General features: G+C 38.1%; 2 protein-coding genes across 5 annotated transcripts; both read left to right on the top strand.

Annotated features, from left to right (window-relative positions):
* The first annotated feature begins 416 nt into the window (after positions 1–416).
* LOC117234327 lies at positions 417–10,002 on the top strand. Of its 4 annotated transcripts, none has more exons than XM_033495425.1 (8): positions 417–960; positions 3,394–4,233; positions 4,582–4,650; positions 4,736–5,476; positions 6,100–6,524; positions 6,960–8,674; positions 8,824–9,034; positions 9,119–9,162. In XM_033495425.1, the coding sequence occupies exons 2-8, from the start codon at positions 3,713–3,715 to the stop codon at positions 9,160–9,162; spliced, it is 3,726 nt and encodes a 1,241-aa protein (XP_033351316.1). In that variant the 5' UTR covers positions 417–960; positions 3,394–3,712. The 4 variants fall into 4 exon arrangements, with proteins under 4 accessions (XP_033351316.1, XP_033351314.1, XP_033351315.1 ...); XM_033495423.1 differs by having other exon boundaries at positions 417–1,186; XM_033495424.1 differs by lacking the exon at positions 417–960 and having other exon boundaries at positions 3,266–3,615; positions 3,689–4,233.
* A 5,442-nt stretch (positions 10,003–15,444) lies between these two features.
* Positions 15,445–18,897, top strand: LOC117234363 (NAD kinase 2, mitochondrial-like). Its single transcript, XM_033495486.1, has 4 exons — positions 15,445–15,856; positions 17,790–17,874; positions 17,969–18,227; positions 18,520–18,897. The coding sequence occupies exons 1-4, from the start codon at positions 15,495–15,497 to the stop codon at positions 18,747–18,749; spliced, it is 936 nt and encodes a 311-aa protein (XP_033351377.1). The 5' UTR covers positions 15,445–15,494; the 3' UTR covers positions 18,750–18,897.
* Positions 18,898–19,829: the final 932 nt, after the last annotated feature.

Raw genomic sequence — 19,829 nt, 5'->3', positions numbered from 1 at the left:
GCGAAAAAGAATCAGCTAATTTAAACTCAGTGTTCGTTTTGCTCGTTGCTCTCGTGAGCCACATAGCGGAGCCGCTATTTCAATTTCTCTATTAAAAAAGAGGAACTCACTTTCAAGCGTAGAGAAAGAATAACAACAACAACAACGCCAACAAGCTACTGTTGGAGCAAGACTGCAGCGGCGGCGAATTAAACCTGAAAGCCGTAAATTACAATCCGGCTGGTTCTCCCGAACCGTGAGCGACCATGTTCTTCGTCGGAGTGGAATTATCCGCCGGTAAACAATGCAAAATTATAATGAACGCAAAAATTCACCTTTGTCGATACGTCGAGACCCGTAGACGCGAGAACCATGACCCTTCGTTACAGTGAAATATTCAGTATTGTTCGCGACGCAGCGCTCGTTCGAGGTCGCGTGAGAGCGCGCGCGCGCTCGCGCATATACACGCGAGAAAACGAAACAGGGGCGGAGGAGAGCACAACAGGGACCTCGTTGTCGATGTAAATTTTTTAAGCGGCCGGCTCGCGTGCATCCGTGCATCGGCCAGTTTAATTAGAAGCGAACGCCACTATTATTTCCACGCTCGTCGACGCAGGCCAACAGTAAACGTTCAAGCCGCGAACGTTTAAGTCCCTTCAATGATTTATTTCCTTTTCCAATTTGCGCGACAATGCGACCATGCGTGTACCGGTGTGCCACTCGCTTCGCTGTTTCATTCGGTGTGCGCGTTTTCTGTACCCGAGGCTTTTGTGTGCCGAGAAATTGTGGCCATGGTAACATCGTCGAATTCATCGTTGGAGAAAGACAGAAGGAAAAAAAACACAAGGATTAAAGAGAAAAGAATCACGGATACAATGGAGAAAAAGAAACCACGCGTTCTACGCGATTAAAGAAACGGCGATGGTCTCTTTAGAATTGTATCCACGCTGGTGCAAGATATATACTTTACTTACAATGAAAGTGTATATTTTGATTAAAATGTGAAACGTATAAAACTGTAAAAGGTAAGTTGACAATTAAGACGTGGCTTTTGTCTTAATTTATAGACGTTATTGATATTGTTAAAAATGGAATTTATCGAGCTAATTGTATTATACACGTATTTGTATTAATGTGTTTAAATCTTACTGAAATAATTATGTCGGCGAATCATTGTCCTTTTCACTGATGTAAAACGTCAAATGAAGTATGTAATGAATACATGTTTGCATTAATACCGTGGAGAGAAACGTAGATATACTTATATTTTTCACTGGATAAATCTATAGTTTTGAGGATATATATTGTTCAATTGGTGTACGTTCTATCATGTAGTAGCTATGTTTATTGAAGGAAATACGAGAACGCGTAATGTACGAGGATGGTGTACACGAGGAAACCAACTTGCATTTCAGGAGTCACGAGCGGTTTCTTGCCTGTTGCATTTTCCATGATCTTTTCCCAGAAGATTATTCGTCGCGTGCTTTTCATCGATCTATCAAAATCTGTCTCATTTAACTACAGTTTAATTAGAAATTAATCAGGACCGGAATTCAAATCAGGGGCATTTAACTTAAATTTCATTGCTTCACTCACACTCTCCCTGATTATTAAAAGAAAGTATACTTGAAATAAGAAATATCGAAAAATAATCGGAAACGGATTCAAATATCTGGTAACGTTGTTCAAATTTTTTGCAATTCGAATTTTTAATACAACAAATAACAAATTTTATGAATTGAAATTCCTCAGTTTGAAGATATGGAAATTATAAAAAATTATCATCAGTTTTATTCGAAAGAATGTTAAAAATATTGTTACATAAAACTTTCGTATATTTACCATTGAAAAGTATCGTTCCCACCTCTATTCTTCATTTTCTACCGTGTTTTCTAAACAGAATCGCAGTTTCGCGAAAGCGCAATGTCGCGTTATGCGCGCCATATTTATCATTACATATCGGTGGCAAAATACGCACAGGCATTAATTACATTCGTACAGACGGTAATTTCCATGGTAATCCGAGCGTTTTTCGATGCACCGAATATATAACGTATTCATATCACGCGGCCGCGTTCATCGTGAACACGCGATACATATATCGCAGCCATGATGTTCGCAATATTTGACAAATATTCATAGAATTCTTCTTTTAAGCTTGCGGATGGATAGACATTCAAAATATTTATTGAACGTGCTATAAAAATATGGAATATATTTTTGGTCGTGCGCCACGTTTGTTTTCGGTGTCCTTTGAATATTCTGCGACGCGGGAACGCACGCACGCGCGAGCGCTCGCGAGCGTAAAAATACATCGTGCGATAACTGCGCCTCACGATAACAGTCGCGAATGTTTCCCGATCTCTCATAACCAAACCTTCGGCCTCCCTCGATTCGGCAATGACAACTAACCCCGGAAAATTCCAAATTGTACAAGTTCCAAAGTAAACGTTACCTTTCGCTGCTTCGACAATGTGACTAACTGGACCATCGCATCGTCGCGAACTTTTGGTATTACTGGGCCACGTGGACATTCGTTTCCTACATTGCCGTCATACACACAGAGGATTGTGAACATTCGTGTAAAATTTTATTACAGCTACGGATAGTTTGATACTCAGCATTTGGAAATGTATTTTTCTGGTGAACGAACTATTTGCATGAGTTAAGCGAGTTAAATGGAGTGTGAGAGATGCGTGGTTGAAAAAGCATTCGGATTGAGTTTATGTCAGAAACTTTTTGACGAAACATTGCAAAACATGTTATTATTTCTTTGATCATTAATGTATGTTCAAAGTTGTTCCAAAGAACATTCTAAGTTTTTGTCTGAATAGTCTATACAATCTAAAATATCTGTGCCATCTTCTTGCCTTTTAAATATATTATTACTGAAATATATAGGTATATTTTAATTGTTATAATTTTGGAATAAATAGTTATATAAGTAAATGAATGCACACGCTTTAAGGAATGTGATAGTGCAAATATGTTTAAAAAATGAGACAATATATGACATCTGTTGTGAGACATTTAAGTACCAAACTATATAATAAAATATTCCATCGTAGATTGAGAATCATAGTGGTGTATTGCTTGTCTACTGCTAGTCTTCATGAAATAATATCCTACATTTATTATTGTGAACAGTTGATCATATTTTTCTATTTAGGTCACGAAAACGTACCGTCAACAAAGAATAAAGTTATAGCCTAATCGATTAAAGATACGATGTTTTCAACTCTACTAAGTACAAATCCACAAAATCTTGACTAACACCGTCATGGTTTACAGCTCGCTATGTATAAAAATAACTCGTACTGTAGACAGCGACAAACAACTCGCTTAATAATCAGAAATCTACCTTATACGTATATTTCATCATGTCTGACGTTAAACGCACATAAACGTTTGCAGAGAGCGCATTACGCATTTTACCGGACACAATGAACCCATAGAGTGAACGTGGCAAAGCAGCGTGACCGTCGCAGATTGATAATAATGCGCTAAAAAGCGAACCACCCTTAGCCTATCCACCACAAGCATTCTCCAGTCTGTGATCTCGATCGACCGTGATTAATTTATTTCAGAGATTACCGGCCATTTGTACGTGCCCTTTGGCCTACGTCAATAATACCGGTAATACACTATGATCGTCCAGCCGTTCGGTAATCGCACACCCGCTCGAAATAAACGTGCTGCATGCCGGTAGATTTCAGCGCGGGGCAGCCGCTTGATGGATTTCAACGGGAACGTTTACGCCGACGAACAACGAAATCGATCGGAAGAATCGCGGCAGGGCACATTCGACGACAACGACATCGAAAAAATTCAGCAGCTGACAAACGAGAAGAAAAGGAAGCAAGGAACCGGTCCGATAAGATCGAACGAGTCGGTGAAAAACGGTGGCGAACGGGATTTCCACCGAAATCAGCAATATCGAAGGGGGAACCAGCAGAGAGAAAATTACGCGGAAATGTACGAACACAGAAAAGATTCGAGCTACCAAGGAAGCTGTCCCGATAGAAACACGAGCAATTTCACGGGTGAAAATATTTGCCAACATGAAAATCCAAATCTGTCTTATGATAATTATGGGAACAGCGTGATTGAATACGATGCAAATAGAGCTAATGATGCGTACAGAAACTGCAAAAGCGGAATAAACATCAGCGTTGTCTCGCGACAACCAACGTGTGAAAATGTTGGAATGGAAAAACCGGTGTACAACGTTTCTTTTAAACACTGCTATAACAAGTGAGTACATAATTTTAGCGTGGTAATTATGACAATGAGATAATGTGGAGTAATATTTTTCTGCGATATATGGCATAAGGTGCAGCGATTTTCTTTCCTATTCTTTCTAGTTAATTATCTATGTTATTTAAATTGTTCGTGTGATTGTTAATGTAGCTAAAATTATTTTCATAGTTGTGCTTCTAATTCTGTATATATCCGAACATTTCTAAAATGACAGAAATTGACGATACAACAGGAAAGCTCTTTTTTACACGTTTCACTTCTTTTGACATAAAAAATCTTCATAATACTATACTAAGATTGTACTCAAATATTTCACACGAAGAAACATGTACTGTATTACAGCAGCAATCAAAGATCTGATCAGAAAAGAAGAAGATTCTTTTCCAGGAGCAAACCAAGAGCCGGTAAAAAGTAAGAACACAGCGGGTATCTCACAACCTAAAACCAAGAAAAAGTTTATTCTCAATAGAAAAAGTTCGCTTCCAATTAAACCTAGGAGCAAACAAATTGCTGGAAACCGTCAGAACTACCGTTGCACCTTTGAGAACTGTTGCGGGAACTGCGAACCCTACGCTGTGAAAAGACAGGACGACGACTGTGGCTCGTGTAAAAAGTGGCAGAACACGGATTTCTCTCCTAAAAACGAGTGCTTCGACGATTGTTACTGCCCTCTCGATGTGAATTCTCAACAACCTTGCGTAGTTCACGAAGAGAACGAGCCAAAATGCGATTTCCCTCCCGACGATTGTCACACGTCCAGCAAACAGTGTCTGCAGCGCGTCCATTTCGCAGGAACTGAAAATTGCGCGAGAACTGATCATTCTTCGTGTTCGTTCTGCTCGAGAAAGTGCACACCGTCCAAAGCGAGTTTGTTCGTGGAAATTGGCGAAAGCGTGGCAAACGTGAGCAACCTGACTTCCGTCCAAGCGTTTCAATGCGACGATTCGATAGGATTATTGAAAGACGACGCTCCGAGGAAAGAATACAGCGCCGTAAAAAGGAACAAGTCTGACTTGTTGAGGTGTCGTAGTAAATCGAAGAAGAGCGAGCCGAAATGCAGCTCCAGTTGTAAAGGTCGGCCAGGTGCCGTGGAACGCACCTGTTCGGATAGAATCGCGAGCATGAACATGTATCTTGATGATTACACGATCGAACAGATGCCCGAGGAACCGTTCAGCCCTGAGATGATAGGCATCGTGCAGTCAAACGTGAGTTTTCAGGATCTACGTGATTGCAAGTGAGTTTGTTCGTGTTTCAGATTGTATAATATTGATGCAACTTACCGTAGAATTTATACTAGGATTATATAGGATACGTAGGATTATTCTAACAGTTTGCAACAACGTAGGAAAACATAATTTTTCGCTGTAATTAAAGCCTTTACAACGATAACGGAGCAACTTCGATATTTACGTTGTATTTATTATTTATTTATCTATTGAAAAGTGTAAAAGCTTGTTATTACGATTAGTAGTTAATTATGAATTTATATTATACGTTCGATCTTCCTTTCACTTGTAATAATTCGAGGATTTTAAGTGTAAATCGCGTCTAATTATTAATCATAACTAGATTCCGTGGAAATTAATTTATCAATTGATTATCGAAATGTTGAGATATATTATTATTCAGTATTTTTTACGGTCAAAACACTTGAACTGTGATAGTTTAAAATTCTTGATTCTATCGATTTTTGACCAAAATTAAATAGACTGTGATTCCAATTTAGACAAATCGAAACGCGATAGAAGAGTACTTGTTCTGCAGAAATATTCGAATATATTCAATCATTACTTATAGTACTTACATTGTAATACTTATAGTGTAATGCATTTAAATGATTTTCTAACCATTTTCTAGAGCGCAAACGGAAAGTGACATGTACATGAAGAGAAAGACAACTGGTTGTAGTCAGCAATGCGAAACAGACGAACGTTCCTTATTGAGCGATATCCGAAAACAGGTACAGGAGACGTATAAATGTTTCGTCAAAATGGTGACGACGAGTGTTGGCCAGATTGTGAAACAATCTTCGAAATTGAAACGTTCGAAGAAGAGCACGAAGGATCGTTCCACGTGTGGAACATGCATGAAAAATTGCGAGGAAAATACATGTGCAAACCAATGCAATCAATCGAAAATGTACAGCGAATGCATGTACGAAGGGACGTGTTGGCAAGGAATAATAGGACAGGAATCAAACAACTGCGATATGCATTGCTGTGGAAATGTCTGTTGCGACGGCCTCGCTGGATTGCCTGAATGTCAAACACCTATGTGTCAAAGTACGCCTCTCCCTTAAAATACTTTTGCATTACCCTCACACTGCATGTACTAGAACGTCTCGTGTTGGATTTCTGTTAATTATACGATCAATTATTTTTTCATATTTTATGTATGAATTTGACATCTCGCAGTTTCCATAGCTGGCAAATTTTTTTAGGGTACACGTAAAACGGAATCTGTAACCGCTCGTTGCAGTTCCAAGAAAAAGAAGAAATGACACGGACGCGAATCGCCCAGGGATGCAGTGTGAGGGTTAAATTCTCCTAATACTTCTAATGCGATGGAATACTAACAATATATGACAAACTATCTTGTAACTATTACATGAAATAAATAGTTCCTTTTATAAATCCGAATATTTCGTATTTCTACATTTATTCGATCATTTTTTACACAAAGTCTCTAATTAATCCCAGTTATATTTCCCTCTAAAGTTTATCACCTGTCTTCAGATGATTATTGGAAACCTAACTGCGACACGCAAGAACAGATTCAATCAGAGAGGGAGTGCTATTTTGATCTTAGCAGAAACGTTCACAGAAACGTATATTCTCCTAACGAAGCAGCTCCTAAAGAAATACCGTATCCCAAACACGGTAGCGTTCGCAAAAAGGGTGGTGGTGATACTTCCAATCAACAGAAAAAACAGCCGACTCTGAACAAGCGCGGTGAACCATCGGGCGTGTGCAATCGCGAAAATAACAGTACGAGAAGTCAAGTAACTAAGCAACAAAATCAGCCGACGAGTCAATTTACTCCTCAAGACCAACAAACGGATAGAACTAACATACAACTAGACGTGAGCGTTCAAGCGAATTCCATTCGCGCGGTACTCGATCCTACGACTGCTCCTTACATCACAGAAAGTATAGAGTATCACAAGAGAATAAGAACCGCGAACCGATTAGAACCGTATGCAGATGAAAGTAGGATGCCTCCTCAAAGAAAAGAGTGTCCTAGGATTCAAGAAATGGAATCCACATTGCGCCCTTCTCCTAAAGAAAACATGAAAACACCGAGAAAATCAGCTACTTCGTCAAAAAAGAAACCTTCGCCAAACCCTATAACGCCAAAACAGGCACCCATGTCTCTGAATCAAAGACAACCATTCACGCCTGGAAGACCGGAAGTCAATGCTAGAACAGGAGTATCGACTCCAAGAAAAGATGTACAAAGAGACATGGTAAAGCAAGAAAGAATGAGATCAAAATCCACGGTGATCGGAAAAGGTGTCCAATGTACGCTGATCAGGGAAGTGCGTATAATATGTTCAACTGTGCCGGAGGTGACTGGTCCGGTAGCAGATCTTTGTTCGTGCATCCCGAAGAAAGGAATGGCACGCCCAGATAAACCACTATCCAAAATTTCTCAAATCGGAGAAGAAAGTCCTCCTGCAACTGATGTAATTATGGACGCGCCTGATGCAATTGTGGACGTGCCTGATGCAACTGTGGGCGTACCTGATGCAACTGTGGACGTGCCTGATGCAACTGTGGGCGTACCTGATGCAACTGTGGACGTACTTGATGCAACTGTGAACGCACCTGATGTAATTCTGAACGCACCTAATGAAGAACCAAATATTGAAGAACCTGTGGAGGAGAATGTACGTTTGGTTGAGTCATCTGCAGAAACGCCACTTATAGACGAGGATGAAACGACCGTAGATCCAACCGATGGTCCTACAGACAGCGAAGCAACATATACAGACACACCTGCGATTGAAACAACCACAGCAGAATCATCCATAGAAGAAGCACCCGCGAGAAACTCTGAAGTTTTAGAAACTTCTAATGTAACGCCCATTGAAACAGCCGAAGTTCCCATACCAGATGAATCTACGATAGACGAAACTGCCATGGACACGCCAAAGAAACCTAAAGAAGAATTGATCGTAGCGCCAATAGTCGACGAGGTGACCGATGTCGACAATCGTGCAGCACCGATCGAGTTCTCGAGAGATTTTAACGGGAAGAAAATGTACGTGAGCGTGCAGATGCAAACGTCGAACACGATTCTGACGCAGATCTTGTCCGAGTTTCAAGTAGGCAACAAAAAGCGGCAGGTACTGATGAGTATTAAATTGCACTCGAACCTGGATGGAAATGGCGAGGATGAAGAACAATCGTCAGATTCGAACGGTAGCGAAGTACGAGTACAAGCTTGCGTCTTACTTCCGTCGTAACCAATCAACGGATGAATTCCGCTGAATATTCATTGAACGTGGTTACACCGGAGGCAGGGGTGGAAATTAATGGTCAGACAAAACGGAACGATGAAATTGAATATTCTATACAGGTGGCGGCCACTGAAGGACAGTCTCCGAGATATGACAACTACGATCATCAGAGACGAATAAGACGAGTTACCGTTAGTCCATCCGTGTACCGTCGAACGTTGACATCGAGGAATACATACGATTCATCGATGTACGCGTCGGTCAACCACGCGACTTATGAGAGGACCGAAACAAATTATTCGCCAGAGAATGAAAACAACACGACCAACGGTGCCATGTCTACAAATTTATCTACTGAAATATAGATCTTATACGGAGTATGGTTGATTCGAATAAAGGTTTTCGGGTTTTTAGGGACGAATCATGTGTGCGGACCTTGCGGAAAGAAGAGGCGATGATTCAATCAGTGGTAAGAAGTCTTTTGATATATATATATATGTAGTTATTGTGTTGTGAAAGTGTAGAGTAAGATTATGAAAGGATCGGTTGGATATTGTTTTTGGATACTCCGTTTGAATAATTTGTTGAAGCTTGTAAATTTTAGTCGATAATTCCTTATCTAATTGTAAAATGTCTTAATGACATACAAATTTTATTTTTTGTTATATTTATATTTATAATTCTAGAAATATTATATCTTACTATTACTTACTATTATATCTGTATCCTATCGTTAACCTTGAAATAATTCAAGCATAATATTAAGCTACCACTATAGGATGAGAAAAGTATCAGAAGTAGTGCAACAATAAGGAGCTATAATTAATTCCTGTATTCATTACATAGATGGAACTGTACTGTAAACATATTCAAGTTCTTTATGGATAAATGACATAATTTTTTATAACCTTAAAACTTGGAACATACGACACACATGATAAATCGTAAGTGTAATTCATCATGTTTACAGTTAACGAAGCTTATACCCAAGAGATACGCCGAACATCTTTGTGAAGCTACCAGTACAAATTATCATTTTGAACGATGCTTGACCCCAAAAAGTGGTTACTTAGCAAAACTTTAAAAAATGTATTTAAATAAATATCCTTACAAATAACGTAATAACATGTATCAGAACAAAAATGTCATTTAAAGATTACAGAAAAGATAGATATCAGGTATAATCTATCTTATTAAACGCTCCTTCAAAGATACAAGAATAACAAAGAAACGGTTCTTGCAAAAAAAATTACTATAAAATACAATAATAATGGCTACGAATACCATTTTTAAGTCCAAACACAGTTCCACTGACAATGAAGAAAGTTCGATAAAGAAATTAAAAGAACATGGAAACGCATCCTTGCTAAGGTCAGAAATAGAATACTGTCAAGGATCGAATTACCAGATGAAGAGTGGAACTAAAGACGCTTCGACTGAATTACGCATCGAAACCGATGATATACAAATAACCACGGAAATATATTCCATGACGAATCTGCCGTCCTCGTTACAAGCCGACGAAGAAACAGAACCAAAACCTGGAACGATCGTACCAGAGTATTACGGGGACCAATGTGCGATACTTCGCGCGTACAGATGCAAAGGCGTGAACGTAACAGAATCGGATTTTCCCGAAAGCTGTCAGCGAAAAATCTCCTCAGACCAATTCCACCAATCGTTTCAGAAGAACGGCAAAGGTGAAGACGTTCGTTTGTTTCGTCTAGTAGCGACGATTCCGTGTATACCAATTGAGGTGATCAAAACGCAATTCGGCGGTCCTATGTGTCAAGAAACGTGTCCAAATATAACCATAGCCGAATGTTCGCAAACCGAAGACACGGTATCCTTGAAATCGGAAGAACAGGACGACGATCTAGAAATAGTCACGACGTCTACGATTTCAATGTTGCAAGAGGAGCTTGCAAGTAAGAAGAGCTTATCGACGGTGCAGGAATCGGAGGAGGAAGACGACAAAGTTCTCGAAACGGCAAATACCGATGAAAAACAAAATAAGAAACGGAATGAAAGGCGAAGTGTCTGTGTTGGCCAAGCGGATTTTCTTCCTGTTGATAAAGAAACCGACACGAATTCACGGAAACCACGCAGGAATATATTTGAAACAGAAACGATAATATCGAATTGTTCGTCTATCTGGTTCGGGAGACCGCGAATTGAGAAGAATCGCAGAGCGATTTGTACTCGAACGAACGAAAGCTGTTCTTCGAACGCGAGAATAAGCGGCCACCTGTCTTACTGTGCTAACGTTCGCCCATCGACCAGCCATTGTATGACGCAATGCGAAATGCTTAGAAACGGTCCAAGATTTACTTGTTCGACTGCCACTGATATAAATTCTTGCGAATCATTTGCCAATAGTTGGTGTCACGTTCTATCGAACAGATGGAGAAATCCGAACGAATATTGGTCGACAGCAGACTGTTGGACCCCCAAAAGCCATCAGCTCGGCAGGATAAATAATACCTACGGGTGCTCGATAACTGGAGGATCGCTCGAGATTTGCGCGCGGTACTCTCCGAATTGTAACAATGCGTGCAGTCGATATTACTTAAATGTCGACAAAGCCTACAATACCAGTGGAAGGAACTATCCGTGCAACAGTGGCTATAATATTTGGAACGCGAATATGTACCACAATACAGCTACAAATCAGACATTCCGTCACACTCCTGCTAGTTATTGTTACTCTTTTAACTCGTGGTGCTGACATGGTATTTAAGCTGGGTCAAAACTGTAATTATTCGACAACGTAATTTTCATGTTCACAATGCCACGATACCGCGGCTGTTCATAATAACGTTGCAAAAAATAATAAAAAAGTGAAGACGACAGGAATCACACTATTTGCTTTTCAATAATAATACAAATATAATATTATAGAGATTTCTTCACATAACTGTATATAATAAAACTATACATATAGTAAGATATAATAACTAAATGATAGTTACACATATCCATTTAATATCTCTTTCGCAACGTCTATTTATTTTCTTACTATAAAAATACGCAGCGTAAAAATTCTTTAAAGGAAGTTTATTTTTATAGTACAAGACTGGAACATCGTTTTGAAACTTTCACAAAGCAACATGAAAACACGCTGTAACTTTAAACAACAACCCAAATTGAACCAGGTTTAATTAACCCACTAATTACGTACGCTCTAACATAAAGCATAATTATGTGACACAGTGAATACGTTAATATAGCCCAGTGAATCCCAGCAACAACAATAAAAAATGATTTGCACGACATGTTACGTTTTACCTAGCGTGCAATAATTTTGAAAGGATAATTTTGACGGAGGGACTAGAAGTTGAAGCGTTCCTTGGACCGAGCTTGAAAGTTCCGACTAAACAAATTTCTTCACCGTAGGGATGTCGCGACATTATAAGTGGTCCTAGTGGTCAGCAACTACAAGGAGAAGGAAAGGACGTGAAAGTTTGTTGCAAAGTTCGTCGACGGCCAACGTACCAGAAATTCTGAGCCGGAGCATCCGCTTCAAGCTAAAACCTGCGTACGACGTGTAATTACTGTCGGGTGGCTCGTTGTCATGTCGCCGAGTGTAATAAAAATTCTAGGGAAATACAATTATCGTGTCCCGCAGTACCAATTTTAACAAGGCATTTTAAACGCTACCGCTGCATATGCATGAAATTTAGAAAATTGCTAGGAGACTAGGGAGGAAATGTGATATTTTTGTTGCTTTGAAAAAAAAAGGTACGTGTTTATTCGGGCCGTGCTAAGAAGTAATTATAATTACTGTCGCAAAGAGTAATTTTACCCTGTACATTATCTTTATCAGCTTAAACACGATGCAATTTTTCTCATATACTTTCTCAATATTTTGACTATATTCCTTTCATTTTATTTTTAAAATACTGCAAATAAATGATACATCTACAGAAAATGTACATCTATTTATTATTTACAACTCTAAAATAGTTTTAGCACTGCTTCTTATGTACATAAAAATTTGTTTCTTCTATTTACTTTTTAATTTTTAAACAATGTTTTATAGGTATAAGAACAATAATTACACACATAGAAGTAATAATAGAAATAAAAACGGTAATAATATATCTTCAATGAAGAAATTGCACACATCCCGCGAAAGAAATATTATACACGAACACAGCGGACGTTGTGCAGCAAAGTTGCAACAGCAGTCTGCGGCTCGTAAAATATAAAACGCTCGGATATTTCGCGACAACGGGTCTTAAGAGAACATTCCGGTACCGTAAATGGCTTTCGCGGTCAGCTATACTCGAGACGAAAACTTCAACGAAGTTTACCGCGAGCTTCTTCTGTCTTCCAGCTACCGGAAACTCGACTAGACCACCTCGACTCGACCAAAAACCGTGTACAAGATGCGCCGCCACCGAGGGTACGATTTTCTCGCGTTGTACCTCGCTATAATTTTTTCTCCAAGGAAACTCGTTTCTTCTCCCTTCTTTTTTCCTCTCTTCTCCTTTTTCCCGTTATTTTCTAAGAGAAAAAACTATCGCACGGTCAGGTCGATGAGAAAAACGGTGAATCCAAGCGGTTACTGCGTATCCGGAAATATGAGGGAAGAGGTAAAAATGTCACGAAGCTCATAAAACGATGGCTTTCAAGGAAACTCGAGAACTCTTCAGCGTCCCTCGGCTAAAATCTCGACAGCGCGCTGTTCAGGAATATTTCGTGGCCGGCGTAACATCCCCGTACGAGCGAGCTTAAGAGAAGATCCTGGTACCTTAAGTGGCTTTAATGGTCAGTGTCCATTGAGACGAAAATTTCGAGCAACTTTGCCCCGAAGTTTGCCAGAAGCCAGCGTACAAGACACGCGGCCTCTGCCACCGCCTGAGTGCCAAGTATCACTTAGGACACGTGAGTAATCCTGAGAAGAACACGTATACCTCGATGCAACGTCGTCATCAGTACCGAATACTCTCTGGCTGGCAAGTTACGGAACCGCAGAGAGACGATGTGATTTGCAAAGTTGAGACGAGGACGCGAGTTTGAAAACCGAGAACGGTTGTAAGGACTATGGTGAAAGATTTTGAAGCTTAAACGAAAAAAGATGATCAGCAAATTTTTTTATCGATGATTGAAATCATGAGGATGCCAAATTCAATGATATTATTATTATATATCCTTAATTGGTAGTAAATAAAAATTGAAGGAAAATGTAAGTAAATATATTTTAACTTAATTAATTTATTTAGAATCACGCGTTTCAATTTAATATTTGGCGTTCTATATCGTTTGTCCGTCAAATAAAATGAATTCATACTGAATATTAATTTATACGTTAAAATGCAGATTGACCATTTTCGTTGCAACTAGATTGTAGGAATTATATTAATTATTTAATTTTTATACATGGCTGTCTTCTTCAAAGTCACTTTTCTTCGTTATGTGTAAATTTAATTTCGTTTATAATTTCCTAATGTTACTCGTAATTTAAACGTAATATTCGGACATGCTTTTAGAAATCGGACGAAGCACTCAATTTCATAGAATTGAATTAGGTAACGAAATAAACTATCAGCGAGAAGGGTAAATGTGCCTGGTTACTCCAGGATTTATCAAGCAATAATGTTGTTATAAAGGCGCTCGAAACGAAATTTCCAACCCTCAATAAACGGGATAAACTCGCCGATAATTCGTTACAATAAAGTTGAAACTTCGCCAGTGTTTAAATATTACACAATACATTGGATATTTGATTTGAAAGCAACGGCAACGGAACAATCTCTTGATTCAATATTTAATATCATAACGAAACCGAACTAATTTTCCCGTGTAATTAGTATTGATCTGAAGTGACTGCGCCGAGCGTTGCTCGGAAAGGTTTCAATATTTTTCGTATAATCTAACCTAAATCGACAAAGTTTGTGCCATTCGAGAATAATTTCGCTATTAATCATGAAAATCTTTAATTGTTTAAACAATACGCCTTATCGACCGCGTAGAGTCCTCTGCGTTTCGAAGCTATCCTCGTTGGAGTTCCTGCGATCACAGAACCCCAATCTGAACGAAGACCAAATATTGTCAATGTTGAAAGAACGTGGAAAAGATCCGAACGAAATTTTCACCGAGCATCAACAACAGATTACTTGCGAACAAAATCTAGCAGCGATTTTAAAAAAGCTCAACATCAATTTTTCTATTACGAAAAGGTAACGCGAAAAATTATTACGTAATAAAGTTTAATGCCCGATGAAACGGCTACGCCTGTATGCAACAAATATAAAGAAGAAAGATAAAATGGAGCGGGTGCTTCAGAAATGTTCGCGTCTCTTTCCCTTTATGACTTTATGATTTCTCACTTTTATATTTTCAGATAGTAGCTTAATTATCTTTGTAGTTAACGCATTGACAACCGTTTGAATAGATTTATCATTTCGTATCTCATCGTTCGTCATATTATAAGAAACGATACTTCACTTTTATTCATTAACTTCACTCGTATTCATTCAATTTTCTTCTTCAATACTGTTCAGCAGATACGATAAACATTATTTTCGAATTATTATATCATCTATTAATTTCTATAAAAAGAAATTTACGATTTTGTAATTTTAAAAATTTGCAGCAAAATATTCTTATCGAAATAAATTCTACCAAATTTTCAAATTAATATTTTTGTTCCTTTTTTTTTTTTTTTTTAATATTGAATGGTACTTTTCAATTCGCGTTGTTTGCTTAAGACAATTGTGCGATGATAGTATCGATATTACAGCTATGATAATATTTGTTACGATAATATTCGAACTTTCGTTATATGTATATTATTTATATTTCGTTGCACAGGATAGCAGACGCATGGAAATTTATGAATTGGGCGGATTTGGTGATTCCGATAGGTGGAGATGGCACGTTTTTGCTATCCTCCAAATTAATTACAGACAACGTGAAACCTGTGTTGGGCATCAATCCGAGCATCCGATCGAACGACAATAACATTTTTACGCTTCCTCCGAAATACGCGACGAACATCGAAAGCATATTTGAGCGACTTCATACAGGAAAATACACGCTATTGATGCGAAGTCGCATTCGAACAGTGATGAATGGAGAAGGACTTTACAGACGACCTTTTCATATACACGAGAAGAGCCGTACACAAGGAGAGAAAAGAGCCGAGTGGGTACATTATAGAGAAGTTATTCTCTCTGATCCGCGTTTGTTCTACCCTGTCAGAAATCAATATGTGCATTTTTATTCGTTACTTTTACAATGCGGTAGCTGCAGGAAATTTTTCTATTTCGAGACTCTCGATTCCTCTTCTTCCCTTCCTCCCCACTTTCGTTCACAAGATGTACTTTTAATCTCCTGTCAATTCATACACACTAACATTATGCCCTATATGTTCAAAATATTCCTGTCATTTCCGTTCTATCGCATCTTGAAATCTACGACCGCGTTTTGAAATTCACATAACGCATTTTTTATCAATTTGTAATATACAAACTCTAGAATTGTTCAAAGCGATATAGATTACTCTGTCCATTTTACAACAGAATTGCAATTGAAGCAATATAATATCTATCTTTAGCGAAGTTTTACAAACAACCAGTTGCAAATTAGTAGCGTCGATAAATTCTTTTATATGGCACGGTAACATGTTTGATAATAAATCAGGTACAGCTCTACACGTCAATTTTACAAATTGCAAGCCATCCAATTCCATCTAATCACGTGAAGTACTAAAATTATGCAACAGAAATCTATAAGCCATAACTTCCATCATAATATTATTACTCCTCTAATATTATTAGTTGATAAAACGTGCGCAACAAAACGTAGGCAGAGAATAACACGCAAGCAACAGAATATTTATTTTCTTATTCTCGTGAATTTGTTACGTACGCTATGTTTCGAGTCTTTGTTTCGGCTCCCATTCTGCAGATTAAACTTTACGCGTTCCTTCGGTGGTTCTTACACTTAAATTACGTTGGTAAAAACGATAAAATGCCCGCTACCTTTCTCTCACTCTCTCCTTGAAGGAATCGCATAACGGAGTTCTTTCTCCGGGCAATCTATTCTCTTAAGTTTTAAGTAAGCCGTACGTATCGCCGATTCTACGTTTTCATAAAGGCCGTAATGCGTCTTCATTTCACGGCAGGTCCTCTCTACCGAGTAGTTTCAAGTTATAACCTCCTGTACGCCGGAACTTCGGCAGTTAGAACTTGTAAATTACAATAACCGTGTAGTTACGAGTTATACAAAGAAGACGTAACTTTTTAATTGTATATAACAGGAATTTTACGAGAAATCGTAATTTATACGGATGGAAAAAAGCAGAATCGTGGATTTCTATTTATTTGCACAATTTATCGGAAAAATGCGAGACAAATTGCATTCAGTTTGTTTAGTTGCTATCGTCACTTTGATATCTTTAATTATTATATCATATAGGAATATTAGATAATCGAATTTGCTCACTGTAAAGGTTGCTCAACGTAAAGGTAAAATTTATAAATCTGTACAGATCGATCGCAAATCTTTGCTCGTGCATCATAGAGAAAGAAAGTTTACTGAAAAAAATACAAGTCGATGAAAAATGATATCCAGTTATTAATAATTGTTATCGTGAATATTATATTGTATACACGCAGTTATCAATATATTGTGGATATTTTACAACCGAGTTCACCTATTGTAACACGTAACAAAAGTTTATTAATTAATTTAATAACAATTATTCGTTAATATTGATCGAATTTTCTATTTATAGGAAAACGTTTAATATTAATGTAATTACTCTATCGCTGGAGTTTCGTTATTCTAAATGCATCGAGAGTTCATCATTAACGTCGTTCTTCATTACTCTTCATTAAAATTTCTTCGTCCTCTTCCATGCTCGTCCTTCATTAATGCCATTAAAACTAAATAAGCTCGTTTCTCCGAGCACCAAGCGCTTTATACGTTTTTACGTATTCTTATTCTTCGACGAGAAGTTCTTCCCTTCGTCACCTTCGTTCCTGCAGAAACGCAAGAAGAAACGAATGTAAAACACGACCAAGCATTGATCAATCTCATTAACCGCTTTAATTAAGGTTAATTGAATTCTCAGAGCTCTTGCGCGAACGACACAAAGGAAAATAGCGGACTCACTTCAACCACGGCAGAGGACTTTGCCTTGGCTGGCATTGAACGAAGTTAGTTGCACGAAATTTCCTTTAATCCTGCGTTATACGACATTTATAAGAATATTCGATAATTCATGGCCAATATTTCTTACGTGAAATTTAGGTATTTATAGGAGAATTTTTGGCAGTCAGACCAATAACATTACAAATCAGAGTTGAAGATCAAGAGCCGCATCAAATTCGAAGTTCAGGTATGTGCGTTTGTACAGGTACTGGCTCCCAATTCTGGTACAAATCTATTAACATTCAATCGGCCGAAACCGTTCGATGTATCGTCGAAATAGCCACCGGCATTAAATTAAGCAACGAGGAAACCAACGAATTACTCCACAAATATCATCAAGCTCTCATCTATTCTCCAGGTAACTGAATTGTTCACCGTTAGTAACTACGATCAAGTAAATAGTAGCTACGATAATAACTAAATAATAATAATAATAGTGAACTAAACTAAATAGTAATGAACTAATAGTAAATTAAAATAATAGTCAACTAAATAATAATAGTGAATGAAGAATTTACAATTATAACTCTCTTTGGTAAAATCTGATAATACAAGAAATGATAAGATAAAGTAGAAGCAATGATAATAGAACCTTTTGTCTCGAATTTGCTTGCTCTGAGAAAACGTTTTTAGTGCAGATGCTTTTTCAGAGGATTTGAACATGGTATACATGATCCGCGAAATGTATCATACTACACGGTGCAAGAACCAGAAATGTTGCCCGGACAGACAAAAGTGCAACAAGCTTACTGTGAAATCCTGTGGCTTTGACGCTGGCTTGGTGATAGACGGTAGCATTTCTTTGCCCTTCAACGACGGTACTATCGCAACTTTCGATATCAAACCTGAATATTCGTTGAAAAGCATCATGCTCACTTGATGTACAGTTATCATGTAGCTGCACTAAAACAAGTTTCTCCAGGAAGCGAGCTCATGTGGTAGATCTTTTCACAGGAATATAAGTGTCCGATCGACAAATTAAAAGTAAACTTCTTCTCGCATTTCTCTTTTCTACTTCCCGTTTCGTATTTTTATTTTCTACTGTTTAACCTTATTCCATTTATGAAAATTTATTTTATGCGGAATATAAAATTGCATATAAATATTATCTAATAAATAACGATTTTTCTTTCATATGGACAAACGAAGCAAGCGAGCTTTTCCTTTTACGATCTTCCGGTTTCAGCTTTAATGCAGTCCGATTTCTTATTTATCTCTAATGACGGAGGCGTAGGGCAAAGTAGCAAGTAATTGCGCGCATTTGTTCCGAAAATGAAGGTAGTCTGAGACCAAAAGATAGGAAGAGCCGGTTATTTCACCGGCAAAGGGCAGCCTGGTCTTTTTCTACAACAAGAGGGAGAGTGAAATACCTTTCCAGCTCCGTTTTCCGTTTCCTTGCAAGGAGGCGAACCACGTCCAGACTTCCATTAACCCCGTAATTTCGGTTTTGGCTGAACCGCAGACACCCCGACCTTCGAGATCAGGTGTTCATACTTGCTGTTTGTGTACGAATAAACATTCAAAGATACTCACACAGTCCGCAAGGTATACAGGATGGTTTACTTGCTGTTCTGGTCAAATACGCGAATCCTGGTTTGGATTTCTTAACCAGAAATAATAGCACTTTATTATATAGTTAACTCTGCTTCGTGTCTCCTATCTCATGTCTTTTAAGATAAGATCTTTCACAGAAATGTATTCTTACATGAAAGTACGCCTGGAACTGTGATAATTAAAAATGAAATTATACAAGAGTAAAAAAAGAAAAAAGAAAAAGAAAAAGCTTAAAATTCTAAGGGAAAGACTGAAGTTATAAAATGAAAACGACGAGATAAGAAATGGTATAATAGAAATAAAAAGATACGTGGCACCGCTCCAAACTCTAAAATAGTACACTTCACAGGCAATTTCGAGAACAAGGAAGAAGACGATGTCATAAAACGGTAGTAATAAACCTGGA

This window comes from Bombus vosnesenskii, unplaced genomic scaffold (assembly GCF_011952255.1).
Source record: "Bombus vosnesenskii isolate JDL3184/JDL3185 unplaced genomic scaffold, Bvos_JDL3184-5_v1.1 scf7180000013304, whole genome shotgun sequence".
Classification (NCBI taxonomy): Eukaryota; Metazoa; Arthropoda; class Insecta; order Hymenoptera; family Apidae; genus Bombus; species Bombus vosnesenskii.
This window is presented reverse-complemented; position numbering and strand designations above follow the sequence as displayed.